We start from the raw sequence: 24,977 nt of genomic DNA, 5'->3' as shown, positions 1-24,977 counted from the left end.
TGGGCGGCTTCCTTGGCTCCGGCTGCGAGAGGAGGGGGCGCCGGATCGAGGGATCCTTCGCGTGCTTCGGGGCGACCCACACCTTGGGAGGGGGTTGGGCTAGATGACCTTTGGGGGACCCTTCCACGTTGCCTCCCAGGAGGCCGAAGCCCCGCCCCCAGACTGCCCTGCGGTCGGAGCCTCTGTCGCGCCTGCGCCGATTCCAAACCTCCTCCCCCCCCCCCGCTCGGAATGATGGAAGTCAAGGAGGCCGCCCTTGAGAGGAAGGGGCGGGAGCTGCCGCTGCCACCGCCTCCCATTGGCCGAGAGTACGACAACGGCCGCCGCCTCGCCTTCCCATTGGCGAGGCGCCGTGAGCGCGGGCCTCGCGGGGAGAAGCGGAAGGGGCGGGGCCGGAATCCTTCCCTGCCGTTGGCTGAGCGACGTGGGGGCGGGGACCGCTTCCGGTTCGCCCTCGACGGCCTTCCTGAGCGCGAGGCCTGCAGGGCCCAGTCGGGAGAGAGCGAGCGAGGCGCGAGGAGTAGAGGCGCCGCCGCCGCCGCCATGGTGAGGCGAGGGAGGGGCGAGGGGCGAGGGGGTCCCTCGGGGCGAGGGGGTCCCTCGGGGCGGAAGGCCTGGCTGGCTGGCTAACCGCGCGCCCCCTTCCTTTCTCTCTCCCCCCCCCCCGCGCAGGTCCTCCTTCACGTCCTCTTCGAGCACGCGGCCGGCTACGCGCTCTTCGCCCTCCGGCAGGTGGAGGAGGTGGCCCTGCTGCTGCCCCAGGTGAGCGGCGAGGGGGCGAGGGCGCTGCGGGGAGGGAAGGACTCTGCCCCTTCTGGGGGCGGGGCGCACGGGGGGCCAGGCTGGGCCCTCGCTGGCCCGCATCCCCTTGGGCGCCCTGATGATCCTCGTCGGAATCTGTCAATCCTCTGACTCGGATGATGCCACGTGTGGATTCTGAGCGCCCTCCCCGGGGGAAAGACACGTGCTGCGCCCGGACCACGTGCGCCTCGCCAGGGCCCCAGCAGGCCCGTTGGGATCAAAGGGAGGGCCACGCGGCTGTGGGTTTCAATACGTTTTCCCCCCGATATCGCTTTGTTAGATGCGACCTGCGTGCATGGCCCCTTTTGGTTCGTTGCGCCAGTAAAGAGGAATATTCGGTAGGGTTTTGCATAGATTTGTGCAGAAGGAGATTAGAGCGATCTCGCCCCCAACAACAAAATTCCACCATCTCAAAGCATGTGGTTGCTCCCGCCATCTTGGTCTTCTGGGGGGAGGAGGCATTGTAGATTGATTTAGTGTAGGGCAAAACACTCTAAGCGAAATCGGGACATGTGCTGTTGGCGGTTCTGCAGGTGGAGGAGAGCGTCCTGAATCTAGGAAAATTCCTCACCGTGGTCAAACTCGTAGCCTTTTCCCCGTTCAAGTCTGCCCAGAGTGCCTTGGAAAACATCAATGCTATCTCAGAAGGTGAGTAACAAAGGTGGTCTTGGGCTACACCCCTTCTGTGTATGATGTATGGAGGGGTGGTCTTGAGATCCAGGGCAGGGAATTTCAAAATGTCTATATAAGGGCGGGCACACCTTTGTTCTTTGTCCTCCTCCTTTCTCCTGCCTGGGAGGGGGGAGCACCTTGTTGCAACAGTTCAATAAAGATCAGGCTTACCAGCTGCTTAGCTTCTTAATATTCTCTGGTTGGCCTCTGTTATTTTCTCCTACCGATGGAGAACCTACAAAGGACTCTATAAGGGCTCTTGTATATGCCCTATGGGAATAAGGGCAGGTTTTGTTTACAACAGAGTCTTCTCTTTCTCTTGCCTGGTCCAGGGATCCTCCATGAGGATCTCCGTCTTCTCCTTGAGACGAACTTGCCAGCCAAAAAGAAGAAGGTCATTGTGGGGGTCAGTGATGCTAAAATTGGGGCTGCCATCCAGGAAGAGCTGGGCTTTCAGTGCCAGGCTGGAGGCATTGTGGCTGAGATCACCCGAGGTAAGTCTGTGAAAAGGGCAACTGGAGTGGGAAGAATTGTTTTTTGTAGTATGAGTGTTTTTCTGCCAACACTTGACAGGGCTGAACCTACTTTCTCTCCCCCCTTCCTCCCGCCCAGGTATCCGGTTGCATTTTCACAGTTTGATCAAAGGTCTGTCAGCACAGTCTGCCTCCAAGGCTCAGCTGGGACTTGGGCATAGCTACTCTCGGGCCAAAGTGAAGTTCAACGTGAACAGGGTGGATAACATGATCATCCAGTCCATCAGCCTCTTGGATCAGCTAGACAAGGACATTAATACCTTCTCCATGCGGGTCAGGTGAGTGGGTCTCTGGTGCTTTGGAGAGACATTCTGGCCAAAGTGGATTCTTCCTTCCAGTCTCCCTATGCTTACCACAGGCAGCTTTACCACGGATGCTGACTGTATAGAAATGGGAGATAGAGAATTGAGAGCCCTGCGTATACACCACAGCCAGGCCAACTTTCCCCTGAGCTGTATTGTTAGTATGGGTACAAAACACACACACACACACACACACACACACACACACACACACACACAAGATCCTTGTGTTCCTTGAGCCTTTTCTAAACTCGGAGAGGCTGTGGGTGCTCTGTCCTGACTGTGCCTCCTCTTCCCCCTCACAGAGAGTGGTACGGATATCATTTCCCTGAGCTGATCAAAATCGTCAGTGACAACTACACATACTGCCGCCTCACCAAGCTCATTGGGAACCGCAAGGAGCTGAGTGAGGAGAGCCTGGAGGTCTTGGAAGAAATCGTCATGGACAGTGCCAAGGCTCAGGCTATCCTGGAGGCCTCCCGCTCATCCATGGGTCAGTAGTAATGTGGGGAAGGGGCAGGGTGGGGCCTTGGGTATGCCAGGTGAGCACAGGTGCTGAACCGCGGCTGTTGCACAGTTCTTGGATTTCAAGCAGCTCATCTACTTGGTTTGTCTCTGCCTGGTGCTAATGTCTGTTTTCAGTTCCATTGATTTATCATGCAACAATTTGTGACAGTTATTAAGAGAAGCTGCACTGGGGAGGGGGGTTAGGTGTGTGGCCAGGTTCACCTTTTTGCCTCTGTGTCCTGACGTGCCTCTCCTCCCTGCAGGGATGGATATCTCTCCCATTGACCTCATCAACATTGAGAGCTTCTCCAGCCGCGTCATCTCTCTCTCCGAGTACCGCAAAGGCCTGCAGGAGTATCTCCGCTCCAAGATGAGCCAGGTGGCTCCCAGCCTCTCAGCTCTGATTGGAGAAGTGGTAAGTGGCTGGCGCGTGTGTAGAGGGGAGCCCCCTGCCCCCCCCAATTCTCAATGGCTACAGATATGATGTACAATGTGAATCTGTCAATCCACTGAGGTCTTGTGCTGACACCCTCTCACTGCTGATCTGTGCCGGAGGAAAGGGGGGGGTGCAGAAGCCATCTGTAGAGTGGAGCTTTAAGCACCATAACATTTCGTATATGCAATTCTAGCCTGCTGCTGAGCAAGTCTGGGAAGCAATTTGTCTCCTGGGCACAATTGTGGGCCTGGCTGCTGCTCTCTGAGGCGGCTGTGTTGCATGATTGCTTTGCCTGCCTCCTTTCCCCGCAGGTGGGCGCCCGCCTCATCTCCCACGCTGGCAGCCTGACCAACCTGGCCAAGTATCCAGCTTCCACAGTGCAGATCCTGGGTGCAGAGAAGGCTCTCTTCAGGTACAGCTGCAGGGCGGCCGCAGTGATGGCAGGCTCCTGGGGCGCTGGGCTTGATGTGCTGGTCAAGTCCCGTTGGCCGCATGTGTGATGGGCCGGCCCCCAGCCTCTGAGTGGTCACCTGGCCCGTTCCCTTTCCCCTCCATCTGGTAGGTTAGCTATTTCAGGCTTGGCCTGGGATGGTGGGACACAGCTGGGAGGAGGGAGAGAAGCCACGCTTGGTGTGGTGGTGGTAGGGGGCTTAATTTGTGGGTCTCGGCGTGGCTCTCTTCTTCTGCCAGAAAGAAAATAAAAAAATTCCTTCCAGTAGCACCTTAGAGACCAACTAAGTTTGTCATTGGTATGAGCTTTTGTGTGCATGCACACTGCATCAGACTTAGTTGGTCTCTAAGGTGCTACTGGGAGGGTTTTTTGTTGTTTTGACTACAGCAGACCAACACAGCTACCTATCTGCCAGAAAGCATTGTCTTGGTGAACCTTGCCCCCTCTTCCCGCAGGGCCTTGAAGACTCGGGGAAACACCCCCAAATACGGCTTGATCTTCCACTCCACTTTCATTGGCCGAGCAGCTGCCAAGAACAAGGGCCGGATCTCCCGCTACCTGGCCAACAAGTGCACAATTGCATCCCGCATTGACTGCTTCTCAGGTGAGGAGTCCGGGCCTGGCCAATCTCTGTAGGGAGCTGGACAAGCCGCTGAGCAGCTTTGCTATGATGGTTAAATTTTTCGTCAACAGCATTTCACCCAGTGAATGGTGATACATCAAGGCTGAGCAAAGCTTGCTGCGTGTGGCCGTGGGGTGGAGGGGAGAGTAGGGAGCGTGCTGCCACCCATCTCTGGGTTCTGGCCTTTTAGAGCAGGTGTCCTCCGACTCACACATTCCTGTCTGTTTTTTTGCAGAGACCCCAACCTGCATCTTTGGAGACAAGCTTCGAGAGCAGGTGGAGGAGCGTCTGGCCTTCTATGAGACAGGGGAGCCTCCACGCAAGAACCTTGACGTCATGAAGGAGGTGGGCAATGGGCTGTTCAGCCAGGGCGGGGCAGAGGGGCTGCCCCTCAGCAGGTGCTGGATGTGATGATATGACCTGAGCCTGACCTATCCACTGGTGGAGGCAAAAACTGATTTAATGAGTCTGATCCGGCCTGTTGCTGGTGCTGCTGCTGCTGCTGCGAACAGGGTGGGCTGGTGCTCACCACATTCTCTCTCTCCACATTCACAGGCCACAGAGGTGGCTGCCGAAATGAAGAAGAAGCTGGAGAAGAAAGAGAAGAAGAAAAAGAAGCGAGAGAAGAAGCGGCTGGAAGCCCTGGAGGCTGCAGAGGAAATGGAGAACTCTGCGCTCGAGACGACGGCAGAGGTGAGAAGCCCCTTTGGGGAGTCAGCGGTTGGCTGTGGGATTGGGTATGGCTGGAGCTGAGGGTCTGCGATAGACACAGCTATGTGCAGCCTCCATTCTCTTCTCTCTTCCCCCTCCGCTATAAATCTCAGGAAAACGATGTCACGCCCAAGAAAAAGAAAAAGCGAAAGCACCAGGAAGAGGAGGATGTGGAGCCGTCTGAGAACGGCCTGGAGGAGGAAGAGGCCTCCCCCAAAAAGAAGAAGAAGCTGGGCCTTGTGGAGACGCCCCACCCGAAGGGGAAAAAGACAAAGAAGAAAAAGGCCAGAATGGAAGAGGACGAGGAGGAGGACTAATGGGCAGGAGAAGTGGCAAAATCCCGTCCAACATGGCCAACCGAAGGTTTCTTTAAAAACTGGCTTCTGGACTCTTTGCTCTCTCTACTTTTGTGACAACTGAATGTAGCCACAGTTGGACCTCCCTTGGGCAGAATGGCAGCCCCAGGATTCGTTTCCTGTCCTTTTCTTGGCGGCACAAGGGCTTAGAGCTCTGAATGGGAAGGAAAGAGAGAGAGCCAGGCTGGCTTCTCCTGCAAGGGGGAGGAGGGGAGGGTGTCCTGTGGCTTGCAGCCGAGGGCCCTCTCGGGAGACGTCCATTCAGCAAGTTCCACCTGGACATTTCATGTACTTAACCAGCTAACAATAAAATCTTTTTATAGCAGCTTTTCCTCTGGGTATTCTGTTAGGTGAGACCCAGGAAGTGGTGGAGCACAACAAAATGAGGCTTGCCCTTCCAAGTAGTGTGGCACATTCTGTTTATTCCATGTCTGTTGTGTATAAAGGTTTGCAGCCATTGCAGATGCAGCTTGAATAAAGATGTTTGATGAGGGAGGTATATGGACAGCTGGTGGGTTTTACTGACAGCTTCTAAGCCGAGACTCCACATTCAAGGAGGCAGGTCTTCCTTACACCTTGTTCCTGAAGCGTGACTTGGCTTCCTGTTCTCTTACTTTAGGCTGACTTCTCGTAACAGCAGGGGTCCTGCACCTAAGACTGAGGTAGCAAACACTGCATCCCTCGTGCTCCGCTGACTTGACTGCAAGATTTGCAGACTTCAATTCCTTGCTTATAGCTGCTTCTCACTTTCCCCGAAGTGTCCTCCAAGGTCCGCTAGGAGTATTTCATGCATACAACTCATGGGAGTGGCTACATTCACTTTATTTGTACAACACTAAGCTAAGATCGCAATAACTTAATTGGCAGAAGCAGAAAGCAGCGTTAAGATCACAATAAGTTAATTGGCAGAAGCAGAAAGCAATGTCACAATCTCTGAATTCCTCTCCCATGCGTTTCTTGGCAAGCCCTACTCGCTCAGAGCTGTGATAATGGCACGTGTGAAGTCATGGGATGTGGAGTAGCCACCCATGTCTGGTGTCCGCACCTGTGAAGAGAGATGGGGAGGTTAGCAAAAAGGCCATTTCTTTCCCCAGAATAGCCCTTTGTGCAAGAATATCAATGATACACCGCTTCCAAAACAAAGTCAAAAGGAACAATATATATTCATGGAGGGAGCAATGTGTGTTGGTGTCTAGGAATTTAAAAACCTCCGTATTTATTATGGCAGTGGTGGACCCCTTTTTTAAAAAAAGCCAAGCCATGGACCCCAATTTTGATATTCTTGGTGGTTTTTGTTATGTGACTGGTGCCACAGGTCCCCTGGGTGACCCACCAACTGGGAGCCACTGTATTATGGTGGGAACTTTTATGGGCTACAGTTCCCGGCGTTACATGGATTATGTGTTATCCCGGGGTGGAATTGTGAAAAGCAAACTCCGAGGGAAAGGAATATGCCAAACAGTACCAATGTTAATTATGCAATTACTGCTAACTTCCAAAACAGTGGATTACACATAATACATAATTGCAAAGAACTTCAAAGATTTTAAAATTGCTTTATCACATTAGAATCCTAGCAAAACGTGGTTTGTTTTCCCTGGATCCTAAGCCAAGAGGGAAGAGCTGCTGCAAAAATCTTCCAACAGACTTAGAAGTGGGGAGTGACTTGTTCAGGATTGCCATGTGCTTTTCAAATTTAAAAGATAATGCAACAAAGGGGGGGCGGGTATTAAGAAGGGACCTGAAGCCACATGCCCTCATTTCTGTTGCAGATCCCATTATTATTATATAGAAGTTCAGTGGAATGCTGTGCAGGCAGGGAACCAAAGCAAGAGCTGGGCCCAATGATCACTAATGGCAACGAATCTGCTGCATTACCACTGCAGGAAAGAGCAGAGCACAGAGGTCTCCTTCCTCTTGAGGCCACTGCTGCCTTTCAAGCCTTTCAAGCTGTCTAGTCACCCTCCCTTTTTGGTTTTCCAAACTCTTGCTTCGCCTCCAATTATTTTGGCCTGTGGTGCAAAGGGTTGTTAAAGGCTCTTTCCAATCTAGGCAAAACTTCAGTTTTTAGAATCATAGAGCTGGACCATAAAGAAGGCTGATCGCCGAAGAATTAATGCTTTTGAATTATGGTGCTGGATGAGACTCTTGGCAGTCCCATGGACTGCAAGAAGATCAAACCTATCCATTCTTAAGGAAATCAGCCCTGAGTGCACCCTGGAAGGACAGATCGTGAAGCTGAGGCTCCAATACTTTGGCCACCTCATGAGAAGAGAAGAATCCTTGGAAAAGACCCTGATGTTGGGAAAGATTGAGGGCACTAGGAGAAGGGGGCGACAGAGGATGAGATGGTTGGACAGTGTTCTCGAAGCTGCGAACATGAGTTTGACCAAACTGCGGGAGGCAGTGGTAGACAGGAGTGCCTGGTGTGCTATGGTCCATGGGGTCACGAAGAGTCGGAAACGACTAAACAACAACAACAGAGTTGGAAGAGACCACAAGGGCCATCCAGTCCAACCCCCTGCCAAGCAGGAAACACCATCAAAGTTGTTGAAGAAGTTGAACACCATCAAAGAAGTTAAAGATAAATATGAATGATCAGAAGCAACAGAGACGGATAGTAATAGACTGGTGACATTTCATCTGGTGTTTATTTTGTCTTGGTTCTCTCCCATCTTGCTTTGCTCAGCTCTTATGGAAATAAGTGACTGCATCACAATGGTGGACATTCTTAGAAACAGAGATAGGAAAGCTAGGAGCTAAATGACACCTTAAGTTAAACCAAGGTTATGGGCGCAACAACGGAATCATAGAATCATAGAGTTGGAAGAGACCACAAGGGCCATCCAGTCCAACCCCCTGCCAAGCAGGAAACACCATCAAAGCATTCTTGACATATGCCTGTCAAGCCTCCGCTTAAAGACCTCCCCCTTAAAGAAGGAGACTCCACCACACTCCTTGGTAGCAAATTCCACTGCCAAACAGCTCTTACTGTCAGGAAGTTCTTCCTAATGTTGAGGTGGAATCTTCTTTCTTGAAGTTTGAATCCATTGCTCCGTGTCCGCTTCTCTGGAGCAGCAGAAAACAACCTTTCTCCCTCCTCTATATGACATCCTTTTATATATTTGAACATGGCTACCGTGTTTCTCCGAAAATAAGCCATACCCCGAGAATAAGACATCCCCTGAAAATAAGCCACCATGTTTGTTTGTTTTTGAGAAAACATAAATATAAGACGCTGTCTCATTTTTGAAGAAACACGGTATCATATCACCCCTTAACCTTCTCTTCCCCAGGCTAAACATACCCAGCTCCCTAAGCTGTTCCTCATAAGGCATCGTTTCCGGGCCTTTGACCATTTTGGTTGCCCTCTTCTGGACACGTTCCAGCTTGTCAGTATCCTTCTTGAACTGTGGTGCCCAGAACTGGACACAGTACTCCAGGAGAGGCCTGACCAGAGCAGAATACAGTGGTACTATTACTTCCCTTGATCTAGATGCTATACTCCTATTGATGCAGCCCATAATTGCATTGGCTTTTTGAGCTGCTGCATCACACTGTTGACTCATGTCAAGTTTGTGGTCAACCAAGACTCCTAGATCCTTTTCACATGTACTGCTCTCAAGCCAGGTGCCCCCCATCCTGTATTTGTGCCTTTCATTTTTTTTGCCCAAGTGTAGCACTCTACATTTCTCCTTGTTAAAGTTCATCTTGTTTGCTTTGGCCCAGTTGTCTAATCTGTTCAGGTCATTTTGAAGTATGATCCTGCCCTCTGGGGTATTAGCCACCCATCCCAATTTGGTGTCATCTGCAAACTTGCTGTCAGGGTTGAGACAGACGAGGAGGAGAGATGGCCAGGGTCGGACCCCCTAGTTCTCTGGATGCCGCCATTCAGCTCAGTGCCCAAATCGATGAACGCCTGCAGGGAAGGAGGTGGGAAAGGTGGGTGGCACGCAGACAAACAGAGAAGGGGGAACCTCTTCCACTCATTTCTACCCACCCTGCGAGAGCAAGTCCTCTCGACCAGCCAGCGGAGGAGCCCATGCAGCTTGGGGGAGTGCGGGGGCCGCTAACCTGAACTGAGAAGGAGCAGCGACGCCAGGAGCGACTTTGCTTGTACTGTGGCAGGGGGGGTACTTTGCTCGCAATTGTCCGGCAAAGGGCATTGCCAGGCCTTGCCCAGTAGCCAGTACAAGGGAAGGACCTGGTACTGATCCCCAGCCACAGGGAAACATCAACTCCCAGCTCTGGTAGAGGCCGCAGGACTGGGAAGAACTTGGATCTCTGATCCTCAAGGGCCTACTCCTTCACCTCCCCCGTTAGCCATTCCAAGCCTGGTTTTGAACGCACTGCTACGATTCCCGGATGGGCACCCATTGCAAGTGTTGGCCCTGGTGGACTCAGGCGCCTCCAATAACTTTCTAGATGAGGGCCTAGCCCAGCAGTTAGGGCTAGAGACACGGAAGCTGGAGGTACCGTTGACTGTTCACACTATCGACGGCCGCCCCTTGCTCTCCGGTGCTGTTACCCATGCCACGGCACCCTTGATGATGGAGCTACCGGGACACCGGGAACAGATAGTGCTGTATCTAGCCAAGATGTCTGCAGCTCCACTGGTGCTGGGAATGCCATGGCTGACGCAACATGACCCGGTCATCGCGTGGGGGCAACGTTCACTTGTGTTTGCTTCAGCGTACTGCCGACACCACTGCCTGGAAAGGCGGAATGTTGGGAGGGAAACAGCAGCACAGGGGGCTCAAGAAGGCACCCTCACGGGAATGGAGAGTCAGTTGCCGGCGGAGTACCACGCCTTCCAAGATGTGTTTTGTGAAAAGGAGGCAGACCAGTTACCACCCCATCGGCCATATGATTGCAAAATTGACCTCCTCCCAGGCTCACAACTCCCTACGAGTCTCCTTTACCCAATGTCTGAAACAGAACTGGCAGCATTGCGCGAATTCTTGGACAAGAATCTGGCACGAGGGTTCATTAGGCCCTCAAAGGCACCAGGGGGTGCGCCTGTCCTGTTTGCAAAGAAAAAGGGCTCCTCGGAGCCGAGGCCTTGCATGGACTACAGGAAGTTGAACCGCATCATTGCCCCAGTCCGTTACCCATTGCCACTCATTGGTGAGTTGTTAGAAAGGTTGCGTGATGCACAATTGTATACAAAATTGGACTTGCGAGGTGCCTACAATCTAATCCGCATATGAGAAGGGGATGAGTGGAAAACCACTTTCATTACCCGGTACGGTAGCTTTGAGCACCTGCTGATGCCCTTCGGGATACAGTCTGGAACGGCGACATTCCAGGCTTTCATAAACCATGTGTTGGCGGGCCTGGTGGACAGGTTCGTGGTGGTTTATTTGGACGATATTATAATCTATTCAAAGAACCTGTCACAGCATGTGCAACACGTACGTACCGTGCTGCAAAGGCTGAGAGAACATCGCTTGTATGCGAAATTAGAAAAGTGCCAGTTTCACGTCTCCTCAGTAGACTTCTTGGGTTATCGTCTGACCCCAGAGGGACTAAAAATGGACCCTGCCAAGGTAGAGAGTGTGCGTTCTTGGCAAGCCCCACGAACAAAGAAAGACCTACAACGGTTCTTAGGATTCTCCAATTATTATAGGAAGTTCCTGCCCAAGTACTCCTCGCTCACAACACCCCTCACTGACTGCTTGATGGGTAAGAAACCGTTCAGGTGGACTGAAGAGGCACAAGCCTTTGTCCGTCTCAAGGCCTTGTTCTCAGCCGAGGCGTACCTGGCCCACGCAGACCCCCAACGGCCTTTCATAGTGGAGACCGATGCCTCTGACAGAGCCATTGGAGCAGTGTTGCTGCAAGCCGACAAGGAAGGACTCTTGCGACCTTGCGCCTTCCATTCCCGGAAACTGAGCGATTCTGAAAGGAACTATACAATCTGGGAGAAAGAGTTGTTGGCCATCAAAGATGCCTTCGCAGCCTGGAGACACTTCCTAGAGGGCGCACAGCACCTGGTAGAGGTCCGCACCGACCATCGCAACCTAGAATACTGGCAGACGGCCCGTCACCTCAATCAGAGACAAATCCAGTGGTCTCAGTTCTTTTCCAGGTTCCATTTGAAGGTAGTATATGTGCCGAGCGAACAGAATAAAGGAGCTGACGCGTTATCCCGAAAGCCCGAGTATGGGGATGTCGGCCAAGACCCGGTTCTGAGGCATGTGTTACAACCCCACCAGCTGCAGTTAGCCACGGGCTCAGTCGTGGCTGTCCCTGAGTTCCAATGCCACACAGCCGCAGACCCGTTCGCCAGGGACAAACTAGCAGCACTAAGGGACGGCAATCCCGGGATGGAACTGTTTTAAGAGAAGAATGGGCTACTCTATCGCAGAGACGCACTGTGCCAGATGGAGAACTACGGGCCAGGGTGCTACACCAGTGTCATGACTGTCCGACAGCTGGTCACTTTGGAAGATACAAGACACTGTATCATGTAACGCGTCAGTTTTGGTGGCCGCGAATGCGGACGGATGTCTGGGAGTGAGGGCCTGCGATGTTTGCCAGCATGCCAAGCGACCCCGAGAAGCGCCGGTGGGGCTGCTACAACCACTATCCACCCCCGAGGGACCATGAGAAACGATAGCTATGGATTTCATTACAGACCTCCCTGCCTCGCAACAACAGACAGTGATCTGGGTGGTTGTAGACCTTCTCACCAAAATGGCCCACTTCGTACCCTGTACGGCGCTGCCAACCGCACAAGAAACAGCCCGGCTGTTCATCAATCATGTTTTCCGACTGCATGGACTGCCCCGTCAAATCGTGTCGGATAGAGGAGCCCAGTTCACCTCCCAGTTCTGGAGGAAGGTCATGCAGTTGCTAAAGGTGGAGGTGTGCTTGAAGTCCGCGCGGCACCCTGAGAGCAATGGCGAGGCAGAAAGGACCAACGCCACGCTGCAACAATACTTGCGCTGCTATGTGAACTATCGGCAGGACGACTGGGTGAGTCTACTCCCCTTGGCGGAGTTTGCGTATAACAACGCCTTGCATGTCTCCTCACAACAGTCCCCGTTCTTTGCCAACTATGGGTTCCACCCACGAGCCTTCCCGTCTCCGGGTACCTTGCTGCCACTTCCAGCCGCTGATGAATTTGTGGAAGAATTATCAGCCATACAAGGGCTTCTACGCGATCAGCTAGAACGGGCCAAAGAAGACTATAAGAAAACAGCAGATGCACACCACCAACCTGGTCCAGACCTCAAGGTGGGGGATAAGGTATGGCTATCTACACGAGACCTGCCACAGAAAGGTCGCTGCAAGAAGCTAGCTCCACAGAGGGTGGGATCCTTCGAGTGCAACAGATTAACCCTGTGGCCTTCCGGCTCCGTCTGCTGGCTACAATGCGAATTCATCTGGTGTTCCACCGTTCGCTGTTATCACCGGCAGTCCCGGCACACCGCTATCAACCTGTCAGGGAGGCACCACCGCCCATCACGGTGGATGGGGAGGCGGAGTATGAAGTGGAACAGATCCTAGACTCGCGGTGGCGGCGACGGAAGCTGCAATATCTTATTGCTTGGAAGGGGTACGGGCCGGAGGCAAACTCCTGGGAAGATGCAGTTTGTCCATGCCCCAGCACTGCAGAAAACCTTCCACGAACAGCACCCAACCCGGCCCAAACCACCAGATTGGGAGGAGGGAAGCAGCACTGGAGAGGAGGGTGATGTCAGGGTTGAGACAGACGAGGGAGTGGGTGGCTAGCTCCCCCTGACAAGCGCCCGCAGAGGCAAGCCCCCACAGAGGAATTTGAGGAATTCACACCTGGGGAAGACTGGTGGCAGCACTCAGAAGAAGAGCAGTCTGACAGGGAGGAGGGAGGATCAGAACTGCAGCAACAAGTCGATCCAGAACCAGGCCCCAGGCAGGCAGGCTATCAGATGGCCCCTCCCCCCCTTCTCTGCAAAGGAACACAGAGCTGAAAAACGCCGGCTGGAATTAGAAACAGCTGCAGCTCATAAAAAGCGGGGGAGGGAACCTGCTACTTAAGAGAGGTCAGCTGGCCACTCCTCAGCGTCTGCAACGTCGTACTGAAGTGCCTAGTTGCCTTGCTCATCTTGTCCTTGGTTCCTGTTATCTTGATCTGGCTTCCTGACCCCGGCTTTCAGACTTCTGGCTTGAACTGACTTTGGCTACTCTTGACTCCACGTAAGACTTCTGGCTTCCCTGACCCCGGCTTTTGGACTTCTGGCTTCCCTGACCCCGGCTTTTGGACTTCTGGCTTCCCTGACCCCGGCTTTTGGACTTCTGGCTTAACTGACCTTGGCTACTCTTGACTCCCACGTAACTGTCTGACTTCAACTGGCTCTGACTGGACTGTTGACCTTGGCTTATCCAACCCTATCTGCTGCTCTTCAGTGTGCCTACTTGCTGGCACCCTAACACTTGCTCAGGATGCCCTCAAGCCCATCATCCAAGTCATTGATAAAGATGTTGAATAAGACTGGGCCCAAGACAGAGCCCTGTGGCACCCCACTAGTCACTTCTCTCTAGGATGAAGAGGAGCCATGGATGAGCATGCTTTTTTATATAACAGGAAAATGAATCAACTGCGGCTAAAACATGTTCATTCTTCACATAGTCTAGCCCTTCCCCTGCCCACCCCTCCTAATATTTTTAAGAAGGTCTCTTCTCCAGAGAGTAGCTGGAAGTGGGGAGGCAGAAAAAGGCCCTCCTTTCCTTCCGCTCTGCAGTTTTAATCTGAAATCTTAGGTGCAGTACTGCACCCAGAGCTCAGAAACTGCTTGCACTAATGAAATTTCCTGTCGCAAAATGCAACTAGAACAGTGGGAGTTTTGAACAATAATTTCCTCTTTTTTAAACTATAATGCTGCTGAGTCCTCCCATTTGATTGCTTTTGCCTGCTCATAAACTGGTATGGTCAAAGAGGCTCCTTACAGTTCAGCAGCTTGCAGTTTACAATCTTGTAACAAAGACTGGAAACATTTCAAAATGCACAGTAAATTTGTAATTATTGTTTGAACACAAACTGAACTTTTAATATATCAAACATAATTTAATGGCAAACCAAGTTACACATAACACGTTATTCCTAAAGGAACAAAGTGACTTTTGACGTGTAAAGAGTGCTAACCAACTATTGCATATTCTCCATTTCTACCAAAATTTGCTATTCCCCCCCCCTCCTCCCACAAAATTCTTCAGCAAAGATCTGGTTCTTTTTCAGTGACTTCAGACGACTTCTCTAAAGCTGTCTGGAGTTGGCAGACATTACAAAGTCTTGTGGAAATCATTTTTGTGGCCAGTCCTTAGTTTACTAGTAATCCATTTGATAGGGTTTCTGGCATTATGTGATAAACTACTACTATTCTCACGATGGTGTTAAGTGCAGGAGGAGTTGTCGATGTGCTGCCCACTAGGGCCCTCATTGTTTTATATGTGTGTTTGTGTGCAAGTCTAGCCCTCCTACAAAGCCATGAAGCAAAACATGCAAGGACCCTTTTTAAGCATGTCTGTGAAATAATATTTTGGTTCTCACCTGACAGCGCTTTTAACCAACGTGTGGTCAGAGCTGTGAATGAGTAGAAAGTTGTTTGGACACCATGAAGTATGAATCCCTGGGGTCCTAAAGAGTTTCTGTCCTTTCTGAGTAGTCTTTGGAATCTCCCATTTTTGCCCCCCCCCCAAAAAACCAGGATCTCTCTTTTCTGTGGTGGGTTTGTCTGAGATCAGGTAATCCCTATAAATTCCTTTGGCAACTACCACTTAAACAGCAAGTGCAGGTGAATCTCCAATTGTGTGAGGGGAAAAACGGCTTCCTCTCAAGCAGACGCCTCGGGCGCTATAAAGCCTTGCCTGGTACTGTGGATTTATTTTGCAATTATAGTAAAGTTCCCCCATGTTTCTACAAGACTGTTAGTCGTACTGGGGGAAGTTTAAGCTTAGGTCAAGCAGGAGCATGTGGGTTCTGGGTGAGGAGCAAAGTATCTGAAGGGCTGTCAGTCACACAGAAGCCAGAGTGGACTCACTTGTCATCGACCCAGAGAAGCAAGGAAAGGACAAAGCGGCAGATCTTGGCTAAAGGACAGGAGGACCAACAGCTTCCTAAGAGACAGGAGCTGCACAAAAGTGGGGCCCTCTTCCTTGGGAGGTGCTGGGTTGTCCTTCACTGGAGGCAATGTGCAGGCAGCAGGGTGCGCTAAAAGACCTCAAAGGTCCTTCGCCACCCTATAGCTCTTTTTGCCTTTCTCACTGTTGCAACACAGGGAGTCAACATTTCCTACTTGCAGTCTACAACAGCTTCCCCACTAGCTCAGACCCCATAAGCACAGATGTGGAGGGGGGGGACCTTTCCCGCCCACCCCACGCACAGCAAATCTACTTACTTTCAGCAAACTGTTCACACTGGTACCTTGGTTCTCAAACGCCTTGGTACTCAAACAACTTAGAACTCAAGCACTGCAAACCTGGATGTAAGTGTTCCAGTTTGTGGATGTTTTTCGGAAGCCGAACATGATCCCTTTAGAGCAGGCATCCCCAAACTTCGGCCCTCCAGATGTTTTGGACTACAATTCCCATCTTCCCCGACCACTGGTCCTGTTAGCTAGGGAGGCCAAAACATCTGGAGAGCCGCAGTTTGGGGATGCCTGCTTTAGAGTGTTACGCTGGGGGTCTGTCTGTTTTTGCTATTTAGTCTGCATTTTTATTTTTTGTGACTGTGTGGAACCCAGTTCAGCTACTGAATGATTGTGTGACTGCAGTACATTGTTTATTGCTTTCATTTTAGGGATCAGTGGTCTCGTTAGATAGTAAAATTCATGTTAAATTGGTGTTTTAGTGGTTGTTTTTTACAAGTCTGGAACGGATTAATCCATTTTGCATTACTTTCTTGGTTTTGGAACACTTTGGTTTTGGAAAGGCCTTCCGGAATGGATTAAGTTTGAGAAGCAAGGGACCACTGTACTTCTTTGCCATTTTGTGGCCTCTCGCATGCCTGGGAGGGCGCCCTTTGGAGCTCTTCAGAGCCACCTCTTGTTTCCCATGAGTTTCACCACTCCAGATCAGGGCACTCTACTTTTCACTTCTCTCCATTTGCCCCTCTGCGCTTCCTGTTTCTTCAGCAGCTGTTCACTCAGGTGCTTTTGTCCAGCCACTGGGCAAATGCTGCTGGGAAATCCTGGTCTGCTGCATCTTCCCAATCCTTGTAGAAGCCAGGCTGCTCCTTCCTCAGCAAGTGCTGCTCACCGAGGTGCTTAGAAGGGCAACTCCAGCATTTGTCAGGAACAGAGGGGGTTAAGCTGATGTCGAGCTTCCTGCATCCCCATTTATTTAAAAATATTGATACGTCACCTTCCATAAATCTTAAGGTGCTTCACAAAGCACACCTTAAAAGTACAATTGGCCCATCAGGGAAGAGGCTAAATGAACAGGCAGGCCAGCCAGCAAAATCCTTGGAGCCGGAGCTTAAATGACACTGCTGCCAGCACTTGCCTTATTTCAGAGGGGGAGACTTTTCACAAAGGTGCACCCCCTCCTGCTTACCATAAGGAGGCCTTCTACTGGCACCCCCCCCCCCCGGGTGACTGGAGCCCTTTGCCATTGAAATGCCCTCTGCCCTCTCCAGGGAGGCCTGCCTGGCACCCTCCACCCACTCACGTGTATAGTTCTAACTTGCGGAAAAAGTACCTGAATGAATTGCTGATGGCAAGCGTGATGCTGACTTTCTATTTGAGTGACTGCTGCTTTGCAATGGGATGTATGATCCTGCAATGAGGCTGAAGGGGCAGGATGGACATTGTGTGAATGAATGTGGAGGAAGGGAGAAGGAGTGTCACCTTATTTCTGGGGAGTGGAAGTCTGACAGGGAGAGGGAAAGGGAGAGGGGAGCATCCCTGGGGCGCCTTTGATGGGCCAAGAATAGGGAGGGAGGGAGGCCCAGGCAAAGCCTCTGGTTCCTGCCCATTGCAACCCTGCTCACTCCAGGGCTGCCAGGCCAGTTGGGGCTCAGCAAACGCTTAACAATGCAGAGGTTACCCAGGGCTGGGACTTTTCCAGGGGCCTGGTCTGGAGTCCACAGGCCCAGTGGTCTCCCTCTGGGGTCTACAGGAATCAGACACGCACAGCCCCAAGGAGGGAGCAGAGCTGGTTGGTGCAGAAAATCCGCAACAGTTTTATTCACAATTAATACGGAGCACGATGACAGCTGAGCACACATGGGATTCTCTGCCCAAAAGTCAGTCCCACTCCTCAAAATGAGACAACCCCCCCCCCGGTGGTCAAATCCCCTGGTGGGGGGGTGCTTGCTTTCATAGCTATGGGCAAGTCTTTATGGGGGGGCTCCAGGGGGAGGCCTGCATGGGACCCCAGGCCTGGAGCAGATCCCAAAGGCTCAAAGCACCGAGGAGTCTCCTCAGTTCATCTGTGGGACGCACAGGGGGAGGCGGAGGAAGAAAACATCCCCTCCCCAGTAGGAACTGGCCAACTTCAGATATGAGATGCAAGGGAGAGCACGCCCATATCTCTTCCGAGACAGGCATCCCCAAGGGAGGAGGTGTCTGTGGCACCCATGTGCTGGGGGGGGCTGGGGGGGGAGCAGCCAAGGGCCAGGCCAGCCCTAGGCCCCGTAGTGTGGGTGCAAGTGGTCAATCACAGACTTGACGAAGTCAGAGGTGGTCGAGTAACCGCCCATGTCCTGCGTCCGCACCTACAATCCAACAGAGGGAGGGAGGGAGGGGGGGGAGAGGGAGACAGACATGTGGCAGTGAGATGTTGGAGGGGGAAAACACCCCCCCCCAAAAAAACAGGGAAGGGGACAGTCCCAAGCCAAGCAGCTGCACCCAGAGAAAGTGAGAGGCAGAAGGAGACACAGAGACACTCTCACCCCGCCAAGGCTACAGACCACAAGACGGCACATCAGTCCACAGAAGGCTCTGGAGAGGGGAGACGACAGCACAAGGGCAAGACCTGGAAGAAGGGAGCAGGGAGGGCCTGACAGAAGACCCAGGACCCCCAGCCCCATTTCCTGCTGGATACCAGCAAGTACACATGGCTGACTGTTTGCAGCTACGGAGAGGAGAGAGGCTGGGCTGGGAAAGGAGTCGTCACAGGGATGGAACAACCACACACACAATTCCGAAAGAGAACTCCGGCCGGGTTCTGCGTGAGAGAGAGGCGGCCCTGTTTGTGGCCAGGCCCCAGGGCGGGAGCAGTCTGAGGTGGGTTGGGGAAAGAGGGTTGTGAGTGACTCTCTTCCAATGGGGCAGGAGATGTGCTCAATAGTCTGTTCCCTGCCAAGGGAATCTGTGTTGCCTACAGGACTCTGATCTTTATTCCCACTTCCACAGAGAAACCGTCTCTCTGAGAGCTGCGTCTGCGTCCACTGAGCTGCAGTTGTGCTGGTGAATGAGGGGGTGTGTGATGTGCAAACGGAGTGGGGGGAGCGACTTGGGTGCCCAGGTGTCGAGACCAGCAGGGTAGGCCTCCCTCTCTTGGGGGAGAATGGCAGAGCCTCCTTTGTGGTGGCTCCCCCCTCCTCCTGCTGCTCTGTGATGCTGCTTTGTTACTCTTGTCATTTGGGGGGGTTTATTTTAGGCGTTTTTGGTGGAGACACAAGAGGGGGCCTTCTCAGGAGCTGGGCTGCCTCCTTCCTTGCTGTCCTTCTGCTGGCAAATGAAGCCTGTTTTATTCCAACAGGCCTTGGGGAACTGTTTTCTAAGCAAGGGCTTTTAATTGTGCTGTTCTGTTTTTACTATCTGTATTTTAATGGATTTGATTTGATGCCGTTTTAATTCTACAGTGGTACCTCGAGTTACAGACGCTTCAGGTTACAAACACTTCAGGTTACAGACTCTGCTAACCCAGAAACTGTACCTTGGGTTAAGAACAGAAATCGTGTTCCGGCGGCGCAGCGGCAGCAGGAGGCCCCATTAGCTAAAGTGGTACTTCAGGTTAAGAACAGTTTCAGGTTAAGAACGGACCTCCAGAACGAATTAAGTACTGAACCAGAGATGCCACTGTATTATAGTTTGATCACTTTTAAACTTTTATATGTTTTTAGCTTTCTGTATTTTATCTTTGCTGCCTTAATTTGTGTAAGCTGCCTTAAGTCCTGCGCCGAGGAAAAGGTGGGATATAAATAAATATAATATTTTAAAAATAATTTTAATTAAGATGTTTTTGTAATCCACCCTGGCACCATTTGATGAAGGGGTACGGAATGGATGAGGGGTATGGATTTTAGTACAAACGAACCCCAATAGCCTCCTCCTCCTGGGGAGTGAGTGAGCTGCCCTGGCAAATTGTGAGCCCACCCCCTGCTTTCCTTGGCCTGAACTCCCCCCCCCCATTGCCCCAATGGAGGAAACTGCCAGCCAGAACTGGGCACAACAGGAGGGAAGCAGAGACAGGCTCAGCACAGAGCAGAAAGGAAAGGACAGGAATCAGACAGCTCAAGACTCACTTTGCCAACTTTGATCACCTTCCTCACGGCGTCTGAGATCATGGTGGAGTGGTATTCCAAGCTAGCCAGGGGAGGAGGAAAGAGGAGGCCGTCACAAGGAGTAATAACCCTGTGGAGCTGGGCTGAGCCGGGGGGCTGCTGGAAGGCTCCCCGCCCTCTTGCCACTCAGCCCAGGGAACTCACTTGAGGTGTCGCAGCATGTTGGCCGAGGAAAGCAGCATGGCAGTGGGGTTGGCGATGTTTCTCCCCACAGCCTGAGCAAAGGGGTGACGGGCGCCCTGGAAGGAAGGAAGGAAAGAAAGAAAGAAAGGGGGAAACGCTCTCAGGCTTGTTGTGCCGCCCAGCTTCCCCTGAAGCCCCAGGGGCGGAGAGACGGGCGGAGGGAGAACCCGGCCCCACTCAGCTCCTCACCATCTCAAAGACGGCATATTCAGCACTGTAGCTCTCTCCAGGAACCACGCCGGCTCCGCCCACCAGGCCGGCTGCCAGGTTGTCGATGATGTTGCCGTACAAGTTGGGCATGACCAAGACGTCAAACTGGTAAGGGTTTTGCACCAGCTGGAAGGAAGACACGGCACCCCGTCGCACGTGGAATCGCGGCAGGCACCACCCTCCCATCATGCCAGGAGTGGGCGAGGCCGCCCTGCAACCGACCCTTGCAGGGGCACACCTCCAATGCTGGGAGACTCGCCTGGCAACCCACAACGGGCCTGGGCAGAGGGGCAAGGGTCCCCAAGGGAATGCCATGCATCTGCTGAAGGGTCTTCTCTCTGGCCTGGCCTGGCCTACCTGCATGCAGCAGTTGTCTATGATCATGGTGTCAAATTTAATCTTGGGATACAACTCAGACACCTCTTTACAGCAGCGCAGGAAAAGCCCATCGCCCAGTTTCCTGAGAGAGAGAGAAGGCAGTTTGAAATGATGGACGCTGTCCAAAGGCAAGTGGGTAAGGTTGAAACAGGAGACAGGCCTAGGGTGGTATTCAACTAAGGCTGACCCACTGAGAGTAAGGAGCATGACCAAGTTAGGCCCATTCATTTCAACTTTGCTCCATGGAATTGGCTCTGTCACAAGGGCCACAGAAGAGCCTTCCAGCATTTGTGAGGACTTGACCCCTTTGTGTGGCAGCACAAACACTTTGGAACCCCCTGGGTGTTGAGATGGGGACTGGGGGTCAGCAAAAGGAAAAGGAGCCCCCAGCCAGCCCCCCCCCCGCCCTCCTGATGCGCCTCACTCACATGATGTTGGCTTTGTGGACAGCTGTGACCTTGGAGCGCCCTTTCTTGGTGGCAAAGTCAAAGGCAAACTTGGCAATGCGCTGCGACTTGGCCCGAGTGATGATCTTCATGCACTCGATGACACCCTTGGCGCTCTGAGCACAGAGAGGGCACAAGCAGCACAAGCCACGTGAAGGAAGGCCCCCTTTTCAAGCACACCAGGTCTCCTGGGCTCCCCCTGGCTCTTCCTCCTCCTCTGCCCCCTCCTGCCCAAGAACTGTTTCCTTTCAAACTTTATAACTTTAAGAACTGGGGCGCGAGTTTGCTTGTTTTCCTCACCCCACCCCACCCCATTTCCTTTTGTGCTGCATCTTTCAGAATGTAAGCCTGCAAACGGGGGTTGTCTTGTACATCAGCGTTCCTAGGCAAGCTGCCCTTACAGCTAAATGAACCTGCTTAGAATGAATGAATGAATTGGAGGCAAGCAGAGCCTGCCTCCTCCAGAGCCAAGGGAAGAAGCCCCACGCCAGAGGGGTGTGCAGTTAAGCATACTGGCTCCTGGTCTACTAGAAAACTACTTTGCATACTCCCCTCCCTCCCCCCACCCCAAAGGGTCACACAAGCTCCATCTCCTCCCCACTCCCTATTTGACTGTGGGGGCTGTCACTGTACACAGCCTTTCACCCCCGACCCCATCGCCAAACGTTACGTTACAAATGTCCTTCCCATTCACAGAGTGGCTCTCACATTCTCTGCATCTTGCTCAACTGCGTAACATTAGGCAAACTGCAGGACCAGCACAGCCAGGAACAGATAAACATTAGCTATGTGCTTTATAAAAGGCACCTGAAGGCAGCCCTGTTCAGGGAAGCTTTAAGTGTGTGATGTTGTATTGTGTTCTTACTATCTTTTGTCGGGAGCTGCCCAGAGTGGCTGGGGTAACCCAGTAAGATGGCATATATATTATATTTTTATTTTTATTATTAGTGGCACTCACCTCATGCTCCAGGGAGCTGTACTCTCCCTCCGTCTGCTCACGGATGATCACCAAGTCCAGGTTGTTGTGCCGCGTTTTGTAGCCAGGCAGGCTGTTCACACGGACCACGTTGGCAAAGAGGTCCAGCTTGCGCCTGGAAGAGGGAGTCAAGAGTTACAGAGACCAGCTACCACCTCCAACTCAACCCGCCCCCATGGCTGCTCATTCAATTCTCTGTCTGTTCAATCACCATGCTGGGCTGGCCCAATGCTGTTGTTGTTGTTGTATTATTATTATTATTTATTATTATTATCATTATCTGACTGGCTTGCCCTAGCCACTCTGGGCAGCTTCCAGCAAAATCTAAAACCATCACACATTAAATAAAAACTTCCCTATACAGGGCTGCCTTGAATAAGGCAAAGGCACCTGAGCCGTGGCTTTCACCTCGCCTGTATGCTCCCTCTACGCGATCTACAATACCTCTCCCCTCTGAAATGCATTTAAGCCAGACTCCTTGGAGTGCAGCAAGATTGGTACCAGAAACTTTATTGTTAATTAACCCCCATTTCGCTTTGTATTTATGTATTTAAGGCTAGACAGTTGCTGTGTTGTTGTTTTTTTGGCAATTTGTAATATTATTCTGTTTGCTAAATTGTTGATTTTTGTCATTTTTTTTAATTTACCGACATGCTCTGCATTTTGATATTTTGAATGTTTGCTGTTTTGGGCACAGCTCATTGTGTAAAAGCATCGTTTAGGTAAGCACAACCTTTCAATCCTTGCAGACAACAGCAAATTGGATGCCCTTAGCTGGATGGTGGCGGCATTTGAAGTTTATCTAGTCTACCCAGCACGAGGCTGCCAAAACCTACCTGAGCCTCATGTCGTAAGAGGCCAGTTCCCCTTTGTATTCCATCGGGGTGTGGATCTTTCCTGCAATGGCGAGAGATAGTGAGAAAAGACCCCAAGGTAAGAAGGGGATGGGAGCCCCCTTGAAGGTGTGAACCGGGAGTTTCCAAAACCTCACTAGGGGCAGCCCAGAGAAAAGCGTCTCTTTGCAAGAGGAGATCAGGCATGGCCCAGAATCTCGGCCATGGGCAAACCCTGGCCCTCCAGATGTTTGGGACTACAATTCCCATCATCCCTAGCTAACAGGCCAAGCCCTTGCCCATCAACTTCCCCTCACGCCGTACCAATGAGGGCCACTTTGCTCTTGTTCATGGAGCCAAGGACCTGATCCAGTATCTCTTCTGAAGCCATGTTCTGCACCTCACTCAGGTGGTGCTCATCAAACTGCACAGGGACACCGGCTGCCTGCAGAAACACACAGGAGAGGAGAAGGTGGGGTGCCCTCCTGCTGGGTCACATGGCCAGGGTGGGCCCCTTCTGCCCCTGGAGATCTCTGACTTCGTCCCATGCAGAAGAAAGTAGTACGGGGGCATCCCTCTCCGCCTCATAGTTGCCATGGCTTCATTCAGCGCAAGAGACTAGGAGCATTTCAGACAGACAGCCCTTTGCCTCCTCCCAGCCCACGCGAGATATCCCCAAAGCCAAGCTCTTGAGAAATCACCAAGCGAAGCAAGCGCTCTTACCTTGAATACTTCCTTGACGGAGTGCATGAGCTCGGGGCCCACCCCATCCCCTGGGATCATGGTGACTGGGAAGACCCCCTCTGAGGTAAAGCTCTCCGCCTAGGAGAGAGAGTGCAGAGTCACACCCATCCTCTTCCTTATAGCAAGGAGAGCAGATCTGGTTTTTACTCCCCATCCTCTAGAAGGGGTTAAAAAAACCAACCATCTAAGCTGGGGAAAATTATGCAAATCATATCTACAGCTAAATGAGCACCCTGGCAGGACTGGCACAGATTTATCTCTCTTTTTAAAAAACTTAAGTCATAAAACTGTCACACCAAGGGTCATCTGGTCCAGCCCCCCCCCCCAATGTAGGAATCACAACTACAGCATCCCTGAGAGGGGGCCATCTAACCTCTGTTAAAAAAACCTCCAATGAGGGAGACTTTTAGGAAGGGTGTAAACAAAGATAGTAAGCAACTTCCAAGCAAATATAGGAAGCGGCCTCAGCAGGCCAGCCTCTCTGGCCAGGAAGCAACATTCCAGGATGTGAGGGACGAGGGATACAGGGAAGTCCCTCCCATCTTAAGTTCCAGCCCATCCCCAAGCGCGGGAGAGAGTAAGGAGAGCTCTGCCTCCAGCGGAGAGTCAGGAAGTGGTGTCCGAGGCTCAGGCAAGGTTGTGGAGCCCAGGCCGCAGGTGGGACAGGAAGTTGGACGCACAGGGGGGAGGCCAATTCCCCCAACTCCCGAATTGCGACGCAAACGTAGGGGGAAGAGGTTGGGTCTGCCAAAGCTGTGGTGCTGGAAGAAAACGCGCCAATCGCCATTCGGGAGTTCAGACACCTCACCTTAAGGATGTATTTTTACTGCTCTGAACACTGTAAATAATCAGCACTTAATAAAAACCTTAAAAGACCATGCTGGAGTCGTTACTCTAGAGTAGCCATACCAGGCCCTCTGACAGCAACTCCCGAATCTTTTTTTTGGCTACTTTGGAGTGCAGCGATGAGCGCTCAAGAGGCTGAGCATTGGAGGCTGGAGGCCGAAGCAGCGAAGCAAGAGCTGCAGAACCTCACAGCGCACGCACAGCAGCAATTGCATGCCGCTCAGGAGGAAGCGCGAGGGGCGCAGGAGGAGCTGAACAAGCTGGTGGACCAGGTGAGGACAAAAGAGGAGACTGAGAAACAGCTAAGGGTGATGGTTTTGGACCTACAGAAAAAGTTGGAAGAGGAGAAAGCCGCTAGAGGTGGGGGGGTGCCCCAGCCGCAGCTAGTCCAAGTGAGAAGGGGACAGAGCCTAGTCACCAAGTTTAGCGGCGACCCTAGGGAGTACCTAGGATTCGAGACAGAAATAAATTATGCG

The 24,977-nt window shown here is 52.2% G+C and overlaps 2 protein-coding genes and 3 non-coding genes across 10 annotated transcripts in view; 4 read left to right on the top strand and 1 right to left on the bottom strand.

Moving 5' to 3' along the window:
- Positions 1-42: 42 nt before the first annotated feature.
- On the top strand, positions 43-5,716 carry NOP56 (NOP56 ribonucleoprotein). The gene is made up of 12 exons (XM_035139757.3): positions 43-546; positions 673-762; positions 1,335-1,449; positions 1,806-1,967; positions 2,086-2,284; positions 2,614-2,801; positions 3,079-3,230; positions 3,563-3,663; positions 4,158-4,306; positions 4,560-4,669; positions 4,880-5,017; positions 5,149-5,716. Exons 1-12 carry the CDS (start codon positions 232-234, stop codon positions 5,350-5,352), a joined length of 1,923 nt encoding a protein of 640 aa, XP_034995648.2. The 5' UTR covers positions 43-231; the 3' UTR covers positions 5,353-5,716.
- LOC118075704 (small nucleolar RNA SNORA51) lies at positions 2,343-2,483 on the top strand. The gene has a single exon (XR_004691437.1). It is a non-coding gene; the product is annotated as a small nucleolar RNA SNORA51 (small nucleolar RNA).
- On the top strand, positions 4,365-4,435 carry LOC118075663 (small nucleolar RNA SNORD56). The gene has a single exon (XR_004691418.1). It is a non-coding gene; the product is annotated as a small nucleolar RNA SNORD56 (small nucleolar RNA).
- On the top strand, positions 4,727-4,799 carry LOC118075659 (small nucleolar RNA SNORD57). The gene has a single exon (XR_004691417.1). It is a non-coding gene; the product is annotated as a small nucleolar RNA SNORD57 (small nucleolar RNA).
- A 478-nt stretch (positions 5,717-6,194) lies between the features above and the next one.
- The window catches only part of IDH3B (isocitrate dehydrogenase (NAD(+)) 3 non-catalytic subunit beta), a 29,066-nt gene continuing 10,283 nt past the window's right edge, over positions 6,195-24,977 (bottom strand). For 2 of the 6 annotated variants that reach the window (XM_088660771.1, XM_035139966.3), the window contains exons 3-12: positions 23,635-23,733; positions 23,236-23,356; positions 22,915-22,975; positions 22,061-22,193; positions 21,085-21,218; positions 20,636-20,738; positions 20,258-20,404; positions 20,030-20,124; positions 19,847-19,907; positions 6,195-6,436 (exon numbers count right to left, since the gene is read on the bottom strand). In XM_088660771.1, coding sequence (XP_088516897.1) covers positions 6,359-6,436; positions 19,847-19,907; positions 20,030-20,124; positions 20,258-20,404; positions 20,636-20,738; positions 21,085-21,218; positions 22,061-22,193; positions 22,915-22,975; positions 23,236-23,356; positions 23,635-23,694 — 993 coding nt within the window. In that variant the 5' untranslated portion in view covers positions 23,695-23,733 and the 3' untranslated portion in view covers positions 6,195-6,358. Of the gene's footprint in view, positions 6,437-17,530; positions 18,092-19,846; positions 19,908-20,029; positions 20,125-20,257; positions 20,405-20,635; positions 20,739-21,084; positions 21,219-22,060; positions 22,194-22,914; positions 22,976-23,235; positions 23,357-23,634; positions 23,734-24,977 lie in introns of those variants that run through there. The other 4 variants (XM_035140119.3, XM_035139885.3, XM_088660770.1 and 1 more) reach the window with 3 other exon arrangements.

Source organism: Zootoca vivipara, chromosome Z1, assembly GCF_965207765.1.
Source record: "Zootoca vivipara chromosome Z1, rZooViv2.hap1.1, whole genome shotgun sequence".
NCBI lineage: Eukaryota > Metazoa > Chordata > Lepidosauria > Squamata > Lacertidae > Zootoca > Zootoca vivipara.
This window is presented reverse-complemented; position numbering and strand designations above follow the sequence as displayed.